Source organism: Microcebus murinus, chromosome 12 (assembly GCF_040939455.1).
Source record: "Microcebus murinus isolate Inina chromosome 12, M.murinus_Inina_mat1.0, whole genome shotgun sequence".
Taxonomy (NCBI): domain Eukaryota; kingdom Metazoa; phylum Chordata; class Mammalia; order Primates; family Cheirogaleidae; genus Microcebus; species Microcebus murinus.
In genome coordinates, this window is record NC_134115.1 from 66,556,925 (window position 1) to 66,574,049 (window position 17,125).

Genomic DNA, 17,125 nt, shown 5'->3' on the forward strand with positions numbered 1-17,125 from the left:
CACCCAGGCTTGAATGCCGTGGCGTCAGCCTAGCTCACAGCAACCTCAAACTCCTGGGTTCAGGTGATTCTACTGCCTCAGCCTCCCAAGTAGCTGGGACTATAGGCATATGCCACCGTGCCAGGCTTATTTTTTCTATATATTTTTAGTTGCCCAGCTAATTTCTTTCTATTTTTAGTAGAGACAGGGTCTCGCTCTTGCTCAGGCTGGTCTCAAACTCCAGACCTCTAGTGATCCTCCCGCCTCAGCCTCCTAGAGTGCTAGGATTACAGGTGTGAGCCACCATGCCTGGCCTACAATATGTTTTAATACATGCATAGTGACATAATTACTATAGTCAAACATTAATGTATCTATCACTTTCCATAGTTAACTTTTTTGTGTGTTAAGAGCACCTAAAATCTCTCTTTGCAAATTTTCAGTATGTAATATTAATTATAGTCTTCATGCTGTACATTATATCTCTAAATAGGTAGATTTTTATTTATCCTACCTAACGGCAAATTTGTACCCTTTGGCATATGACCTACTTCTACCCATTTCCTCCCTGCCTCCCACCTCTGGTAACCACTCTTCTACTCTCTGGTTCTTTTTATTCAACTTTTGTTTTTGTTTTTTGAGTACAGGTATAATTGATGCCATACAGTAATTGTTTTTCTGTGTCTGGTTATGTCACTTAGCATAATTTCTTCCAGATTCATCTGTGTTGTTGCAAATGGTAGGTAGCATCTCCTTTTTTAAGGCTGAATAATGTTCCTTATTTTGTGTATGTGTGTGTGTATGTACAAGAGAGACGAGAGATAGAAGGCACTAAACATTTATTTATTCATTCTTAATTTCAAAATATTAATGGAATACAATTTTTTTTTACATGGATAGCTTTTATAATACTTCAGTCAGGGCTGTTAGTGTGCCCATTACCTGAATAGTGTTCATTGTACCTGTTAGGTAGTTTTTTACCCTTCCCTTCCTCCCATCTCCCTCCTTCTTGATATCCATGTACTGGCTTCTCTGTGCTTGTTGATTAGTTCCAAATTATTAAAGAGTACATGCAGTGTTTGTTTTTCCATACCTGAAATACTTCACTTAGAATAATGGTCTCCAGTTCCATCCAAATTGCTGCAAAAGGCATTATTTCATTACTTTTTGTGGTTGAGTATTACTCTATGGCAGCAGTCCCAACCTTTTTGGCAGCAGGGACTGGTTTTATGGAAGACAGTTTTTCCACAAATTGTGGTGGAGGGAGGCAGAGCTCAGGTGGTGATGTGAGTGATGGGGAGCAGCTATAAATATAGATGAAGCTGCTGCTTCGCTGTCTCCCTTGCCTGCTCACCTCCTGCTGTGCAGCTAGTTTCCTGAGTTTCAGGGAAGATAGTTTTTCCACAGATGGTAAGGGGGAGGCAGAGTTCAGGTGGTGATTGATGCTGCCCAGTTCCTAACAGGCTGCAGACAAGTATTGGTTCTTGGCCTGGGGGTTGGGGAATGCAGCTCTATGGTGCATATATATACCACATTTTGTTAATCCACTCATGAATTAATGGGAACTTAGGTTGATTCCACTACTTTGCAATTTTTCCATAGAGATCATACTAATTTGCAGTCCACCAGCAGTATTGGCATACCTCCTTTCTGTCTGCATCCTCTGCAGCATCTATTGTTTTTGACAGTTTACACTGAGTATTATTATTGATAAGCAGGATGCCATTCTGTTTATCTTGTTGGGTAATACCTTATTGCTTTATTTTCCTTCTTGTGCTATTTTTTTTTATAAGAGCTAAGAGCTTTAGCTTTTTGGTGATTTTACACTGGTGGGTATCTGTTGTGCTAATCCATATATAATTCTGTCTGAGTATTTCCTATAGGGCAGGTCTGGTTATGACAAATTCCGTCAGTGTGTGCTTGCCTGGAAAAGTCTTTATTTCTCCATTGTCTATAAAACTTAGTTTTGTAGGACACAAGATTCTTGGCTGACTGTTCTGTTTAAGAAGACAGAAGATGGGGTTTCAGTCCCTTCTGGCTTGTAACATCTCCGCTGAGAGGTTTGCAGTTAGCTTCATGGTTTTCCTTTGTAGGTTAGTTGTTGCTTTTGTCTTACTGCTTATAGAATTTTCTGGTTCATTTTGACTTTGGCCAGGTTGATGACTATGTGTCTTGGAGATATCCTATTTGCTCTGGATCTTCCCAGTGTTCAGTGACCATCTTCTATCCATATATCTGAATCTCTGGTGATAACAGTGAAGTTTTCCTCAATAATTCCCTGGAATAGATTTTCCATGCTTTTTGCTCTTTCTTCTTCCTCAGGGATACCTATAATTCATATATTAGCTCACTTCACATAGTTGCATATTTCTCTGAGTGATAGTTGAGTATTTTTTTATTCTCTTTTCCATGTCTTTGAATGACTGTATTAGTGCAAGAGCCTCGAGAGCCTTGTCCTCAAGCTCTGAGATTCTTTCTTCTGCCTGATTTAGTCTGTCGTTGAAATTTTCTGCTGTATTTTGAAATTCTCTAAATGATTCTTTCATTTTAAGTTCCTTTTTATGTTTTCTAGCTCTTTAGTGACTTTTTATTTTCTTCATTTATTTTCTGAAAATTTTTTTGCTTATTGGCTTTCAGCTTTCTCTTCAGTTCGTTCATCTTACTTGCCATTCATATTCTGAATTCAAATTCTAATATTTTGACATTTTCCTTTTGGTTGGGATCTAGTACTGTAGCTTCATTGTGTTCCCTTGGGGGTGTTGAACTGTTTTGTTTTTTCTTGTTGCCAAGAGTTTTTTTTCCTGGTTTCTTGTAGCTCAGGGCTGATAGGTTTTCAGGGCACCTGTACTTTTTTGTTAGAAACTCTCCTACTTAGTGAGAATTCTGAAAGAGAGATTTCTAGATGGCGCTTTTGTGTCCTACTGCATAATGTTGACCCAGCAGGAGCAGGGTGGGCACACTCAGAGACTGTAGTGTAGCTATTGCCTTTTGTCCCTTTCTGCTGTGATTATCACTGTTCAAACCGCTGCTGGATGATCTTCATGCAGGGTGGTGGGTTATTCTCCAGATAGTTGTTGAAAGCTAGAGTTTGGGGCTGGATGAAACCCTCCCCATGGAGACTAGCATTGTGAGGGATTGCTCTGCCTGGGATCTCCCCAGGGAGGGGACAGTGGCAGCCAGGTTAGGCTGTCTAGTTAGTGGTTATGGGTGTCCCAGCTATGGGCATTTACTCAAACCAGGTCCAGGTGTAATGTCAGCTTGAGGATAGGGGTCTCTAGTTGGGTATTTGTACCTCCAGGCAATTCTGTAGTCTGGGGGCAGCCCTACAGTTTCAGAGGATGGAGCTGAGGTCTCAGCAGCTGCTGTGAAGCCTCCAGGGCGAAGCCTCTAAGCCAAAACTGAGGCTGGGAGGCAGGGCAAGGGTTGTGTGCGTGGAGCCACAGGTTCAGACTACAGTGTGAAACTGCAGAGGTTGTGCTGCATAGGTGGGACTCTGGAGGTGGGGCCATACATGGGGGGGAGCAGGTGCTGATCCTATAGTGTTGAGTGCAGATGCCAAAGCACAAGGCTTCTCAGGTGGTGTCTATCATGCCTGAGGTGCCCCCTGTGCTCAGATCCTCTGTTGGGGGGAAGGAGCGCTCGGCACCCAGTCACAGGGCATGGCGGGAGGGAGTGTCCAATCTCTCTGCGAGGGCTCTGCAGGGGGCTGCTGTTGCAAAGCCAAGCCCCTGCAGACCTGGTGCCCTGTACCTGAAAGCTCAGAGTGGTATCACTTGCAGAAGCCCAGGTGGGTAGCCACCAAATTGCTGCTGTGCCCTATTCTGTGGTGCAGTGTCTCTGCACAGACTCTTAGCAGCTCCCTGATCAGTCCAGAGGTCTGTGATGGCGGTGGCTGTGGAGGCCCCTTTACAGCTCTGGCCCAGAGCCTGTAGGGTGAATGTGGAGCCCCCCAGGGTTCTCTCCTTCTGACCTTCCCCATATGTGGATGCCTCCCCAAGTACCCCTCATTCCTACTGAATAAATCACTGGGTCACCTTCTCCTTCACTCTGAATATCCCCCATCACTTCTTACAATGTCCTTTTCAAGAATAGCCATCTGTAGGTAGGCCTCTGCATGCAACTTTCTATCCTCCCCTTGAGAGCAGCACATACAAGCTGCTTCTAGTCAGCCATCTTCTTCAGTCCTCCCTAAACATTTATTTGATTATGGATTTCTAAACTTGTATTCTTTCCATTTTAACATTTTTCTATCATCATTAATATATACTTTTTTGAATTTAAAATGCATGCTTTAGGTTACTGGTAAAAAGCTACTTGAAAAAGGGGAACTGAAGCGTCGATATACCATAATTCCACTCAATAAAATTTCAGCCAGATGTATTGCTCCAGAAACTCTGAAGGTTGCCCAGAATCTTGTAAGTCTTATTTTGTCTTATATCTATGTTTAAGCTTCATCTTTTTTTTAAGTTAGGAGATGTTAATTTGAGGATACATAATCATATGCAGAACCACAGATTTTTAATTTTGTTCTATAAAAATTAAGGTACAAGAAATACAGTTGGTTCTTGTGAAACTTGATGTCAAGAGAATAGAAATGTTGGAAGACTAGAACTTCCTTTGATACTTCCAAGTATAGCATTGGAATGTCTTTAAACTTTAAGTCATGTAACTATCAGGTGATGGTAAAAATTATACTTCTGATTTCTGAGTAGAATTTAGCTTATAGATAAATATCCAAAATTATTTAAGTGTTTTAAATGTCAGACACGCTTAAAATCTCCACAAGGACAACCATTATGGAAGGCATTCATTAGTATTGTAATGAAACTTTCATTATTAGAGGTCTTCTAGATGGCTATTTAGCCTATACATAGCAGGTGCCCAGCATCCTTGTCGACTGCTGAGGTGGATCTAAGGTGCTATGCTTGCTAGTAAGAAAATAGGTAAGTATACAGAAATACATTTAAAAAGCTATCGTGATTGTATAATACTGGGTAAAACATGAAGCCAGTCATAACATTCAGCAGCAGTTCAGTTTGTCATTGAGCAGGCTTTCCAAGTGCATGAGTTGAAAAAACAGTTCTATGAAACCTAGAAATACATGTGTTACTAGGTACATACAGTGTGTCCTTACTGAAATTGAGGTTTCAATGAAAATGATTTAAAAATATAGTTGTATTGAAATGTATACTATCAAGAGAGAAAGAATAAGTATGGAGTAATTGGAAGGTTGTGTTTTGGGTTGGTAATTTCTTTACTTGAAAAGTCACCTTTGGGTCAGAAAGGCTCAGGAAGTTAATTCAGCCACATAGGTCAAGTCCCATTGTTACAAGTAAATTGGAATTTTAAGTAACAGCAAAAGTAGTTGTCACTCAGATCCGTTAGTCAGATCTGTGTAACCACTTAGGTGCCATGGAACCTTGCCCACAGGCGGCACTCGTAGTTCGCATGGTATTTTGTGCTGTGCATTGATGATGAATCCGTTTTGCTCTTGTGTGATGAGGAAAGCTTTAAAGCACTGAAAGCTTGTTTTACTTTACAGGCAGCTTTAGGAAAATAACTATAATAACTCCTACTAAGGACTTGTTAAAAGGTCAGATTCGTAGTAACTTATTAGCTGAACATACTGCAACTGCAGAGATAAAAGCTGTAAACGTAAAAGCTTTTGGCTGTTGGCTAAAGTCAACACTCGGCCGTGCACCTTCATATTACGGCTAAACTCGATGCTCAGCTGTGCGCGTTCATCTGCAGCTATCGACTATAGTTGACGCTCATACCAAAGTGGTTAAAATTAGTATTATGTTTTACTCTCTCAATTCTGTTTTTATTTCTGTAACTGGCAGGTGGCTACTCTATTGTGTTTAATTTGAATGGAAGGATATTTATTCTGGGATAACCACCTTACTAATAATTGAAACAAACATTTTATGTAATTGTGTTGATGTGGGAATCATAGTTTGAGCATCCCAAGTCTAAAAATCTGAAATCCGAATAATTTTCCCAAATCTGAAACTTTTGAGCACTAACATGATGCTCAAAGGAAATGCTTATTGCAGCACTTTGGATTTTGGGGAAAAAGCACTAGAAATATTATTTAAGGCTTGGTGTGACTGTAGCAAACCTTCAGAAAAGTAACAAAGATAGGTTGGCTTCTGTGGAACACGGTGATGGAGTAGGCTGAGCATGTAAAGTCTGATTAAAACAAAAAAATAAAAATTTGACTTCTTTATTAATGGCATAGTTTTATTACATTTTTACACGATTACAGTACCAACAAGCTAGGTTCACAGTTAAGAAAATACAAAGTAGTATTTGTTTTACTTGTACAGGTTAAACATCCCAAATCTAAAAATTCAGAATGCTTCAGTATCTGAAACTTCTTGAGCACTGACCTGATGTTCAAAGGAAATGCATATTGGAGCCTTTTGGACATCAGATTTGGGATGTTCAACGGCTATAATGCAAATATACCAAAATCCCCCCAAAATCAGAAATCCAAAACATTCTGGTTCCAAACATTTAGTATAAGGAATACTCAACCTGTACTGTACGTTAATTAAGAAAGTTGTGTCTAGTTTAGTCTGTTTTGGATTTATAGTCATGGTAATCGCTTTTTCTTGATAGAAACTCTCGTGATGCCTGGTACTAGCTAAATATTTTACTTAGCAGTAGATCTTTCAATATTTAAATCTGCAATGCTTTCCTAAAACTTCTGAGTTTTACATAGCTTTTTAGGAAGTTTAAAAAGAATTTTAATGCTAGGTAATACTTACATTTCTATTATAGCAATTCTTATTAGTTTAATATTTAAAAAGAAAGGAAATAAAAAGGTATGTACTATGGAATATTTGTTTTTTTCCCCATAGGTTGGCCCTAACAACGTTCATGTGGCTCTTTCCCTGGTGGACTATAAACCAGAACTTCAGAAAGCAATGGAATTTGTGTTTGGAACAACATTTATTTGCGACAATATGGATAATGCCAAAAAAGTGGCCTTTGATAAAAGGATAATGACTAGAACTGTAACTCTAGGAGGTGATGTGTTTGATCCTCATGGGACATTGAGTGGAGGTAAATTTTATATCTCTTTGTGTTTATAATTCTGTGTGATAAGTAGGAAGCCCTCCCTTCCCCTTTTAAAAAGGGAATAGAGTGGTTGGGATGACTTAATTCAGAGTTTTATTCCTAGTCTTTGGTTAGAACCAGAACTAATCACCACGTTTTGTACTTAAGATCAAATGTATACTTACATTCCATACTTACATTTACTTATTATAAATCTAAGGCTTGAGTTTAATTTTTGAGTACTTATGTGACAGCTACTTAATATTGAGAAATTATATAATGTCATAACCCTCAAGGTTCTCATAATTTACTAATCAATTTCTTAGCTGCTTTTATTTATCTCAAATCTATTTCTTTTTATTCTTGCCCTTTTTTGCTCTATCAGAATATTCCTTTCAGTTACTGGGAAATTAAATCTTTCTATTAAGTACATATTCAGCCTAACTATCCATTTCAGGAAACATGTTAACTCCTGATTTGTGTATATACCTGTACTGTCACTGCTCCTGTCAAAAGTGAAAAAAAAAAAAAAATCTGCCCTTGAGAAAGTGCCTTAATGCCCTAAAAGAATTCTTAGTCAGTGATTATATTTTTCATGTTATAATCTTTACCACATTGAATTTCCAAATCTGTGTCAAGTGATAATATCCTAACAAACACTGAATAGCACAGGCAAAGTTCTGAGACTGTGTATATTATATATTAGCCACTAGCCACATGTGGCTCTTTACATTTAATTAAGTTAATGAAATAAAAGCAATTTCCTTAGTTTCATTGCTCACACTTCAAGGACTCAAATGGTTAAGGGGTAGATAATGCAGATGTGGAACCTTTCTATCATTTCATAAGCCTCTACTGTATGGGCTTTAAATAACTTATATAGTTCTTAACTATGAGGTAGGTATATTATTATCATCTCCATTATACAGTTGCAGATATGAAGGTAGAGAGTAGTTAAATAAATCACTATTAAGTAGCAGAGCTCAGAATTTGAAGCCAGGCACTCTGATTTCAGAGTTTGTGCCTTTAACCCAGTAGACAATATAGAACCTCTTGAAATATCAAGTGACTTAATGTCTTTTTAGGCCAAGTAAACAATAGCCAATTTGGTGACTTCCATGATCAAGTATTAAGTTTTTCAGGAAAATGACTAGTATCTTCAAATGGAAGATAAAGAGAAAATATCTTGAAATATTTATAACAAAAGAAACATTTTAGGTTTTATTGATTTGGATATTCTTGAAGTTTCTTCTTAAGGGATAGCAAAACCCCATATCTTATTAACAAAGTGCTCATAACAGCATTTCTAATTGATCTTGGCATTCTTCCATTAAATCTACAGAGTTTCCTTGTCAACGTAATCCCTCAGCCTGTCACTACTGGGTGATTATAGTTGCTTACAATGTGAAATCAGTTTACTCTGCTTGCCCTGCTGTATCAGAGCTTGGGTCAGATCATGATATGATAACAACCCCAAAATCTTAGTAGCTTACAACAGTTTATTCCATAATTATACTGCATTTACGGCAGGTCAGGTGCCTCTCTGCTCCATGTTATTCTGGGACTTAGTCTGAAGGAAAGGAAATGTTTAATTATGTGCTATCTCCTAAAGCTTACTTTCACAAGAGGCACATTTCCTATTTCATTGGCCAGAGCAAATCACATGGGCAAGTCTGGGGTGGAAAATGGGCTTTGGAGAATGGGCCCAGTAGACAAGACAGTAGTTATTCTGAATAAATAATCTACCACATCTATTTAGATCTATTTCTTACCAATTTTTTATGTCCTAAAGATCACACTTCTGTAGTTTCATAACCTTACTAAAAAATTTGCTATTGAATCATTTCCAGTATAATTATCTTAGAAGGCTTTTTATTGTTTAATATGTAGTAACTTAATGTGCAGGCCCTGTTTCAATTTGCCTCTATCAGGTGCTCGATCCCAGGCGGCTTCTATTTTGACCAAGTTTCAAGAACTCAAAGATGTTCAGGATGAGCTAAGAATGAAAGAGAATGAGCTACAGGCTTTAGAGGAGGAATTAGCAGGTCTTAAAAACACTGCTGAGAAGTAAGACTTCTGTTGTATTAAGCTGTGTGTGTGTGTGTGTGTGTGTGTGTGTTTTGCTTTTTGATTGAAAGCATGGTAGAAAATCATAGAAAATTTACTTTCATTTAAAGAAATACAACTTCTGATTTTTTAAATAGTATCCTTGGTTTTATTTAAATATTTGAATGAATTATGAGTTGATAGTGTTATTTTTTTCTGATAAGAGTACTATCTTTGTTATAAGAAATTAGTGTAATCTTATTTAAGCAAAAGGTAAGAAATAAAATATTTTACTCTCCCTGCTGTGATTTATATTAGGTTATTAAATATGAAATGTCCCATTTCCTTAAGTTTGACAGTTAATATTTCTGATATTTCATTTTGACAATTCTCGTTTTATTTATATGATAAAGGTACATCTTCAGTCTTTCAAACGCACATTTTAGCTTGCGATTATCTTTTATATGTTTTTTTAGAGCAATTTTTATGAAACCATGGATAAGTCACAAATTTGTGTTAATTTTGAATTTGAGTTCTGTTATGGAAACAATGCAGCTCAAACAGCTCGAAATATCAATGAAGTGTTTAGGAAAGATGTGGCTGATGAACTCATAGTATCTTCAATGGTTTGAGAAGTTCTGTTCTGGTGATTTTAATCTTGAAAATGAGCCACGTGGGTGACCTGAGACCAACCAAGATGGATAATGATTGAGTTGAAAGATGTAGTGGAAGTGAATCCACGCATTTATCAGCAACAAGGTTTGATGTTACTATTCCAACAATATTGGACCTTTTGAAACAAATCGACAAGGTAAAGAAGCTGGATAGATGGGTTTTGGGTGAATTAAATGAGCATCAGAAGAGAAATCGTCTCGTCTCAAAGCTTGCCTTTCTTTGCAGTCATGACATAAAGGCAAGCCAATTCTACACCATATTATTATGTATAAGGAAAAATGGATTCCTTTTGACAATTGCAAGTGTTCAGCACAGTGGTTGGATAAAGATGAAGTGCTGAAACACAGTCCCAAACTGAATATTCATCAAAAAAAGCTAATGATATCTGTTTGGTGGTCCAGCACTGGTATTATCCATTGTACTTTCATGAACCCTGGTCAGTCGATTACAGTGGATGTCTACTGCAACTAATTGGATGAAATGATGAGGATGCTTGTGATGAAGCAGCTGAGATTGGTCAGTAGAGACCAGCCTATTGGTCTAGACTAGACCACATGTCACAAAAACAATGCTTCTCAAACTACAGAGGCTGGACTTGGAAACTCTCTGTCACCACAGTATTCACCAGACTTTGCACCAACTGACTACCATTTTTTCAGGATTTTGACCACTTCTTGCAAGGAAAAGTATTCAATTTTCAACAAGCTGTTAAAAATGCCTTTCATGATTTCATCACCACTCACTCTCCAGGCTTCTTCACTGCTGGCGTAAATGAACTACCATTAAGATGGCAAAACTCTGTCAATAGTTTAGTTTCATACTTTGATTAATTCTACTGCATCTTGTTTGAGATATAATAAACTTTTGATTCAAAATCAGATATTTCATATTTAATGACCTAACAGCTGTAGGGGTTGATCTTAGATACTCTGGAATCTGATACTAGAGGATACTTGAGTTTTTTATTTGAAATTATATGATGCAGTATAGCACTGATTAGGTATTTGCACTAAGTTTGGCAGCATTATGGCTATCATACAGATATTGAAGACTACTAGGTTGTCTAATGAAGAGAAACAAGCTCATGTCAGAAAGTCAGCACTAAAATTTTAGTATTTCTTTATAGTGTTTCTTTGTGAGTGTAGGTGTACTTGTGTATGTATCCTTTTCGTCATTACTTCTGTTTGTATATAATAGAAGTATATCCATATTTTAATTTTTTGAAAATTGGGATCATGCTATTTAACTTTTTTTTTTAATTGAACATTATTCACTCAATAAATATTTATTGAATGCCTCCTGATGTGCTAAGTACTCCTAGAAGCTGGGGGTACAGCAGTGTATCAAACAAATAGGAATCTCTGCTTTCATCTAGTTTTCCTATAGTTGGAGAAACAGACAATAAAGATAGATAAATTGGTAAAACATATGTTAGATAGTTGTGAGAAGAGAAAAGTAAATCAGGAAAGGAGATAGGAACTAGGGCAAAGATGTGTTGAAATTTTAGAGTGGCCAAGAAAAGCCTGTGAACATGACTGTTGAGTAGGCACCTGAAAGATGTGACTCTGGTTATCTGGGAGACGAAGCCCCACTTGCTTTGAAAGCTTCAGAAGTTGTAAATGCTATGGACTTAAAAGTACATTATCTGAAAGTCTAATTATAATTTTTTCCAGTCCCTCTGAAGATGGGAAATAGGGATAAAAAACCATTTTATTCAGAATTCACAATACTGAATATAAGTGTAAAAAGTCTAAATTTTGAAATGATTTTTTGGGGGTCAGTTTTTAGCACATTCAGTTTCTGAAGTTTTCAAAGCTTAAAATGGCACCAAAACTTGTGGGACACTATATGGAAGAGATTTTTATAATTATTCAGAGTGGCCATTCAAAGATATATTATAAATTGTATCAAAATGTTCACTTTCAAACATCACATACCTACAAAGCCTGCATTTTACCTTTATTAGCTAGCATAAATTAAGTTAACCTTTTTTTGTTAGGAAGTTACAAGAAAATTTTTCTATGATATGTGGAAACTCTAGCAAGGTGATGTGTTCATAGCCACATTTGGCTTAGAACTATTAACTTTTGTTTAGTAGTATTAGATCACTTATTCTGCAGAATTGGTTTGCTGGCTAATTGTGGCACTGAGGTCAAGGAAAGGAAATAGATTTTGAAAAACAGGAGAATAGAAGGATCAGCTAAAGCCATCATTTCACACCATATCAGGAAAATAACACCTCTTTTTTCTTCAAAATTTCTACATGCAACAATTTTTTTTTTTTTTTTTTTTTGAGACAGAGTCTCGCTTTGTTGCCCAGGCTAGAGTGAGTTCCGTGGCGTCAGCCTAGCTCACAGCAACCTCAAACTCCTGGGCTCGAGCGATCCTTCTGTCTCAGCCTCCCGAGTAGCTGGGACTACAGGCATGCGCCACCATGCCCGGCTAATTTTTTTTTTTTTTTATATATATATCAGTTGGCCAATTAGTTTCTTTCTATTTATAGTAGAGACGGGGTCTCACTCTTGCTCAGGCTGGTTTTGAACTCCTGACCTTGAGCAATCCGCCCGCCTCGGCCTCCCAGAGAGCTGGGATTACAGGCGTGAGCCACCGCGCCCGGCCAACATGCAACAATTTTAGAAACTTAAAATTACTATTTTAATACTATCAAGCACAGTTTCAGGCAAGAATACTCAAGGTAGCATTTATATTTTATAAATTTTATTCTTTTTTCCTCAAACCTCATGAATTTCTAATGACAAGGCACTTTGTGAATTTATATTAACTTGAAATTTCACTGTAACTGAATTAGCTAAATATCTTTCAAAGAAATTTTTAAATAGCCAGAACTTTGATAGAATTACAAGGATTTGAAGAAAGTACAGTGCAGATGATTAAGTTTGATACTAAGTCTTCCTAAACTGTCAGTCTCATAAAAAGGGAATATTACTTAACATTTGAAAATGGGCATTAATAAATAACCAAATTCTTGAAATTGTGTGTAATGGTTATAATTTATTTTGTGGTGAGTAGTGTGTGCTTTTTACTTTTAGGAAGTCAGCAGAAGGAAATTTTTTAAGGAAACCTATTCAAAAATTATTTTTAGTGTTTTCTAAAAATGACTATTTCTATAAATAGTTATTATGGATTTTGGTCTTTTAGAGTTGTTATTGTCAGTGAGTGACCAAATCAGATTTGGATTAATTGATGCCTTAAAAACTTGAGCATCATCAAAACTATGATCAAGTAGTATCTTATATTGTTTATATTATATGTGAGTTTAATTTAGGTAAGAGCCTAAAGTTTGAATTATGTCTCAAATACCAAAAAAATTATAGGCATTTATTATATACTTTTTATAAGGTATCGCCAACTAAAACAGCAGTGGGAGATGAAAACTGAGGAGGCAGATTTATTACAAACCAAGCTCCAACAAAGCTCATATCACAAGCAACAAGAAGAATTAGATGCCCTTAAAAAAACCATTGGTAAGATGAAAACATTCTATGCCTATAATCTCTGTTGCTGTTGATATTTTTACCTTACTTTAGGTATTTGTAAGACTCAGTTAACACATGTAGGAGTGTTTCTTTAGGGTAACTCCAAATATGGGATTTCTAAGTCTTAGAGTAGGGGTCATCTTCATTTTTATTGTATATTGTCAAAGTTCTGTCCATTTTTACCGATATTCATTGTTACTAGTAGCATATGAAAATTTCTATTTTTCCAAATCCTTTTCTTTCCAGATTTTTAAAAGTCTCCAATTTGTTGGTTATGAAGAGGTAGTATATTAACATTTTAATTTTCATTTCCCTGATTGCTGGTGAAATTTGGGATCTGTGTTCATTGGACTTTTGGGTTTCTACTTCTGTGAATTTTCTATTTATTTTTTTGCCTATGGGTGGTTCATATTTTTTTTTCCATTGTTCTCATATGTAAGTTCCAATTTTTAGTAGGATATGTGCATTACAAATATCTTTTTTGGCTTATGTGCTTGTCTTTTAACTTTTTGTTCATACTATTTTTGTCACAAATATTTTTAATGTTTGCTATAATTTACTATATTTCTATCTCTCTAATTTTAAGAAGCTGTCTTATACTTTTTCCTCAGAATTTAATTGTATATGATAGTTTTAGTTTTGTCATTCCTTGGGACAATATCCACCCACCTATTTTCCACTAATATTTTTGTTCTGCAGTGAAAAGTAGTTTAGGAAATTCTGTAGTCAGGGCTTCCAGGGTTATATTTGCACCTAGGTGCTAACACTGACAATGTATGTCAGTGGTGATAGCACCATGTCCGTTCTGTCTTGTTCTTTTGTTTCTTTCATAAATGTTGGGATAATGTTTTTATCTATATTGTATCCTAGACATGTTCTCACAATATTTGCCTACTTGCTTGACTATGTATAAATGGACAAAGAGCACAAAATAAGCTTATTTATGATAGTGATTTTAAGCTTTCAGGCAACTAAAATTAAGGAAAAATACCATGATTATATTGTCAGTTCTGATTTTAGGAAGCACCATAGGTATGTTAAAAATATGAGTTGTGATCCCTTTTATATGTTGCTTCAAAACTTTTTAAAAAGTAGGATAGTTAGGGAGGGGGGCGGGTATATACATACATAATGAGTGAGATGTGCACCATCTGGGGGATGGTCATGCTGGAGACTCAGACTTGTGGGGGGAAAGGGGCATTTATTGAAACCTTAAAATCTGTACCCCCATAATATGCCGAAATAAAAAAAAAATCTTTTAACCCCACCTGCAAAAAAAAAAAATAAAAAGTAGGGATAGTTAAAGTTTATGTTACTCAGTTTCATACCAATAGAAATTATTTCTTTATAGATCTTAGATAATTCAGGTATGGCTCTTAGGATGGAGGTTTCAATATACCATTTCTAGACTATCATTGGGATAATTTGTTAAACTCGAGCCTTTAATTTCCCAGATTACTTCTTCTATTAAAAGTTGCATTTATAAGCCTTTATCTATAACTATTAATTTAGCCACATTTGCCTACTTTATGATGTAGAGGAAAGTGAGGAGACTTTAAGAAACACTAAAGAAATTCAAAAGAAAGCTGAAGAAAAATATGAAGTATTGGAGAATAAAATGAAAAATGCTGAAGCTGAAAGAGAAAGAGAGCTGAAGGATGCTCAGAAAAAGTTGGATTGTGCCAAAACAAAGGCAGATGCATCTAGCAAGAAAATGAAAGAAAAACAACAGGTAATAATCTTTGAAACTGAACCAATCTTTTAATGTCTACATAGAGCTGAAGGTGGTAGAGCATCATTTGTTGGCCTTATTCATCAGAATTGATCTCAGAATCTAAAAGCAAGCTGTGTTCTTTAACAAACAAACTATGCATCTTACAAATAAAATAAATATACAGGATGAGCATCTCAAATCCAAAATGTTCAAAATCCGAAACTTTTTGAGTGTCAACATGACACTCAAAGGAATTGCTCTTTGGAACATTTTAGATTTGAGATGCTCAATCAGTCAGTGTAATAATGCAAATATTCAAAAATCCTAAAAAATCCAAAATCCAAAACAGTTCTATTACCAATTATTTTTGATAAGGGATACTCAACCTATTTATTTCTCTGAAAACCCTGTAATTGAGTGTCATATAGTTGTGAGTATAGGATGCATTGGCTTGCTAATTTTAAGCAAAGAGCAAAGTTGCCTTTTGGTAAATAGATTCTTCAGGAGTGGACAAGACTCCACCAGGAATGCATTATATGGTGTTGTGGAGCTGTAATATCAGAGGTTCAGCAAGTCTACGTTTATTTGGTAACCCATAGGTGGATGTGCTCTTTGAGAGAATGATGTAAGAAGAGCATGTTATATTTACAAGATGCCATTCATTTGTAGGCTGGTGATACATTATTACATCATTTAGGCAGTGCTAAAGCTGGAATTTGAATGTAGAGTTTTGTCTCTAAAGGCTATGCTATTAATCATTGTTCTATACAATTTCACCTGAATATATTTTCTTCACAGTTTTTTTTAACCTGCCATAAGATTCTATCATTAAATAGCTCCACAGTGTGTTTTCTAATTAACCAAAGGCTATAATGAAAAAGAAGAAAATTGAGAAACTTTTTGCACATTGAGTAATTTTGCTTAAAAAACTTATCTCCACTAATTAATCTGTTACATGGAATTTTATATCGTTTTCCCTATAGAAATAAAAGGATAAAGGAAATAGTTTATGGAGAGTTCTTTGAACTCATAAAAATTATACATTTGTCAACTTTTTTTTCTTTTTTTTTAGTATAAGAAAATAAACTTTTTTCTTGCCTTCTTCTGGGAAAGATTAACATGTACTTTTGATAGTTGAGTGGTAACTAAACTGTTGCATGAGAATATTATTAATTTAGCTGCTCTGTATATGTTTATTTTTTAGTAGTTGATAATCTGTGTGAATACCCAGATACTGTGTTTTTTATAGGAAGTTGAAGCTATCACTCTGGAGCTGGAAGAGCTCAAGAGAGAGTATGCATCCAATAAACAACAGCTTGAAGCTGTAAATGAAGCTATCAAATCCTATGAAGGTCAGATTGAAGTAATGGCAGCTGAAGTGGCTAAAAATAAGGTAAGATTTCTTTATCAAATTGGAGAAATTTAGAATACTAGTCTCTTTATGAAATGTTGGCTTAAGATGTTTGACTTTAGTGCTCTTGATCTTTTCACTCTTGTCATGAGAGGAGCATGAGACAAAAATGGTGATTACTGATCTAGAATTGCCACTTTTCTGAGAGATTTTTATAGATCAGCTTCCAGTAGTCCCTCTTCCTCTCACCCACTGTTAATCCCATCTGAACTGCATCCAGCAGAAGCTCTTATTTTCAGCATGAACATTGCATTTCAACCCTTTTTTTGTCATGATAATTCATTAGTCTTTTTAATGATGATAGAAAGTATAGAGGGTTTGGTGACCTGTAATCAAGTCGCCTTCTTACCCAGAAGTCTCTCAGACAATTCTTTAGTAAACTGAAAACAGTTATATAATATTTTACGTAACTATATAATTTCTTCTAATTTTTTGTTTCAGGAGTCATTAAATAAAGCTCAAGAAGAAGTGACCAAGCAAAAAGAAATGATAACAGCTCAAGACAGTGTAATTAAAGCTAAATATGCAGAAGTGGCAAAACACAAGGAGCAAAACAATGATGCTCAGCTTAAAATTAAGGAATTAGACCACAACATCAGCAAACATAAACGGGAAGCTGAAGATGGTGCTGCAAAGGCACGTTCATGTTCATTTTTATCCTTAGAAATCAAATTTTTGTGTCTGGGCTATTGAAAAATTTTAGTAAACTGCTCGATAGAGATAACTCAGTAAAAATGC

General features: G+C 35.9%; 1 protein-coding gene across 5 annotated transcripts in view; it reads left to right on the top strand.

Moving 5' to 3' along the window:
- Window positions 1–17,125, top strand: part of SMC2 (structural maintenance of chromosomes 2) — a 48,459-nt gene that overhangs the window by 16,478 nt on the left and 14,856 nt on the right. For all 5 annotated transcript variants that reach the window (XM_012753786.3, XM_012753785.3, XM_012753787.3 and 2 more), the window contains exons 14-20: window positions 4,275–4,394; window positions 6,846–7,050; window positions 8,976–9,111; window positions 13,126–13,250; window positions 14,801–14,994; window positions 16,226–16,369; window positions 16,829–17,023. In XM_012753786.3, the coding sequence (XP_012609240.1) occupies window positions 4,275–4,394; window positions 6,846–7,050; window positions 8,976–9,111; window positions 13,126–13,250; window positions 14,801–14,994; window positions 16,226–16,369; window positions 16,829–17,023 (1,119 nt within the window). The remainder of the gene's footprint in view (window positions 1–4,274; window positions 4,395–6,845; window positions 7,051–8,975; window positions 9,112–13,125; window positions 13,251–14,800; window positions 14,995–16,225; window positions 16,370–16,828; window positions 17,024–17,125) is intronic.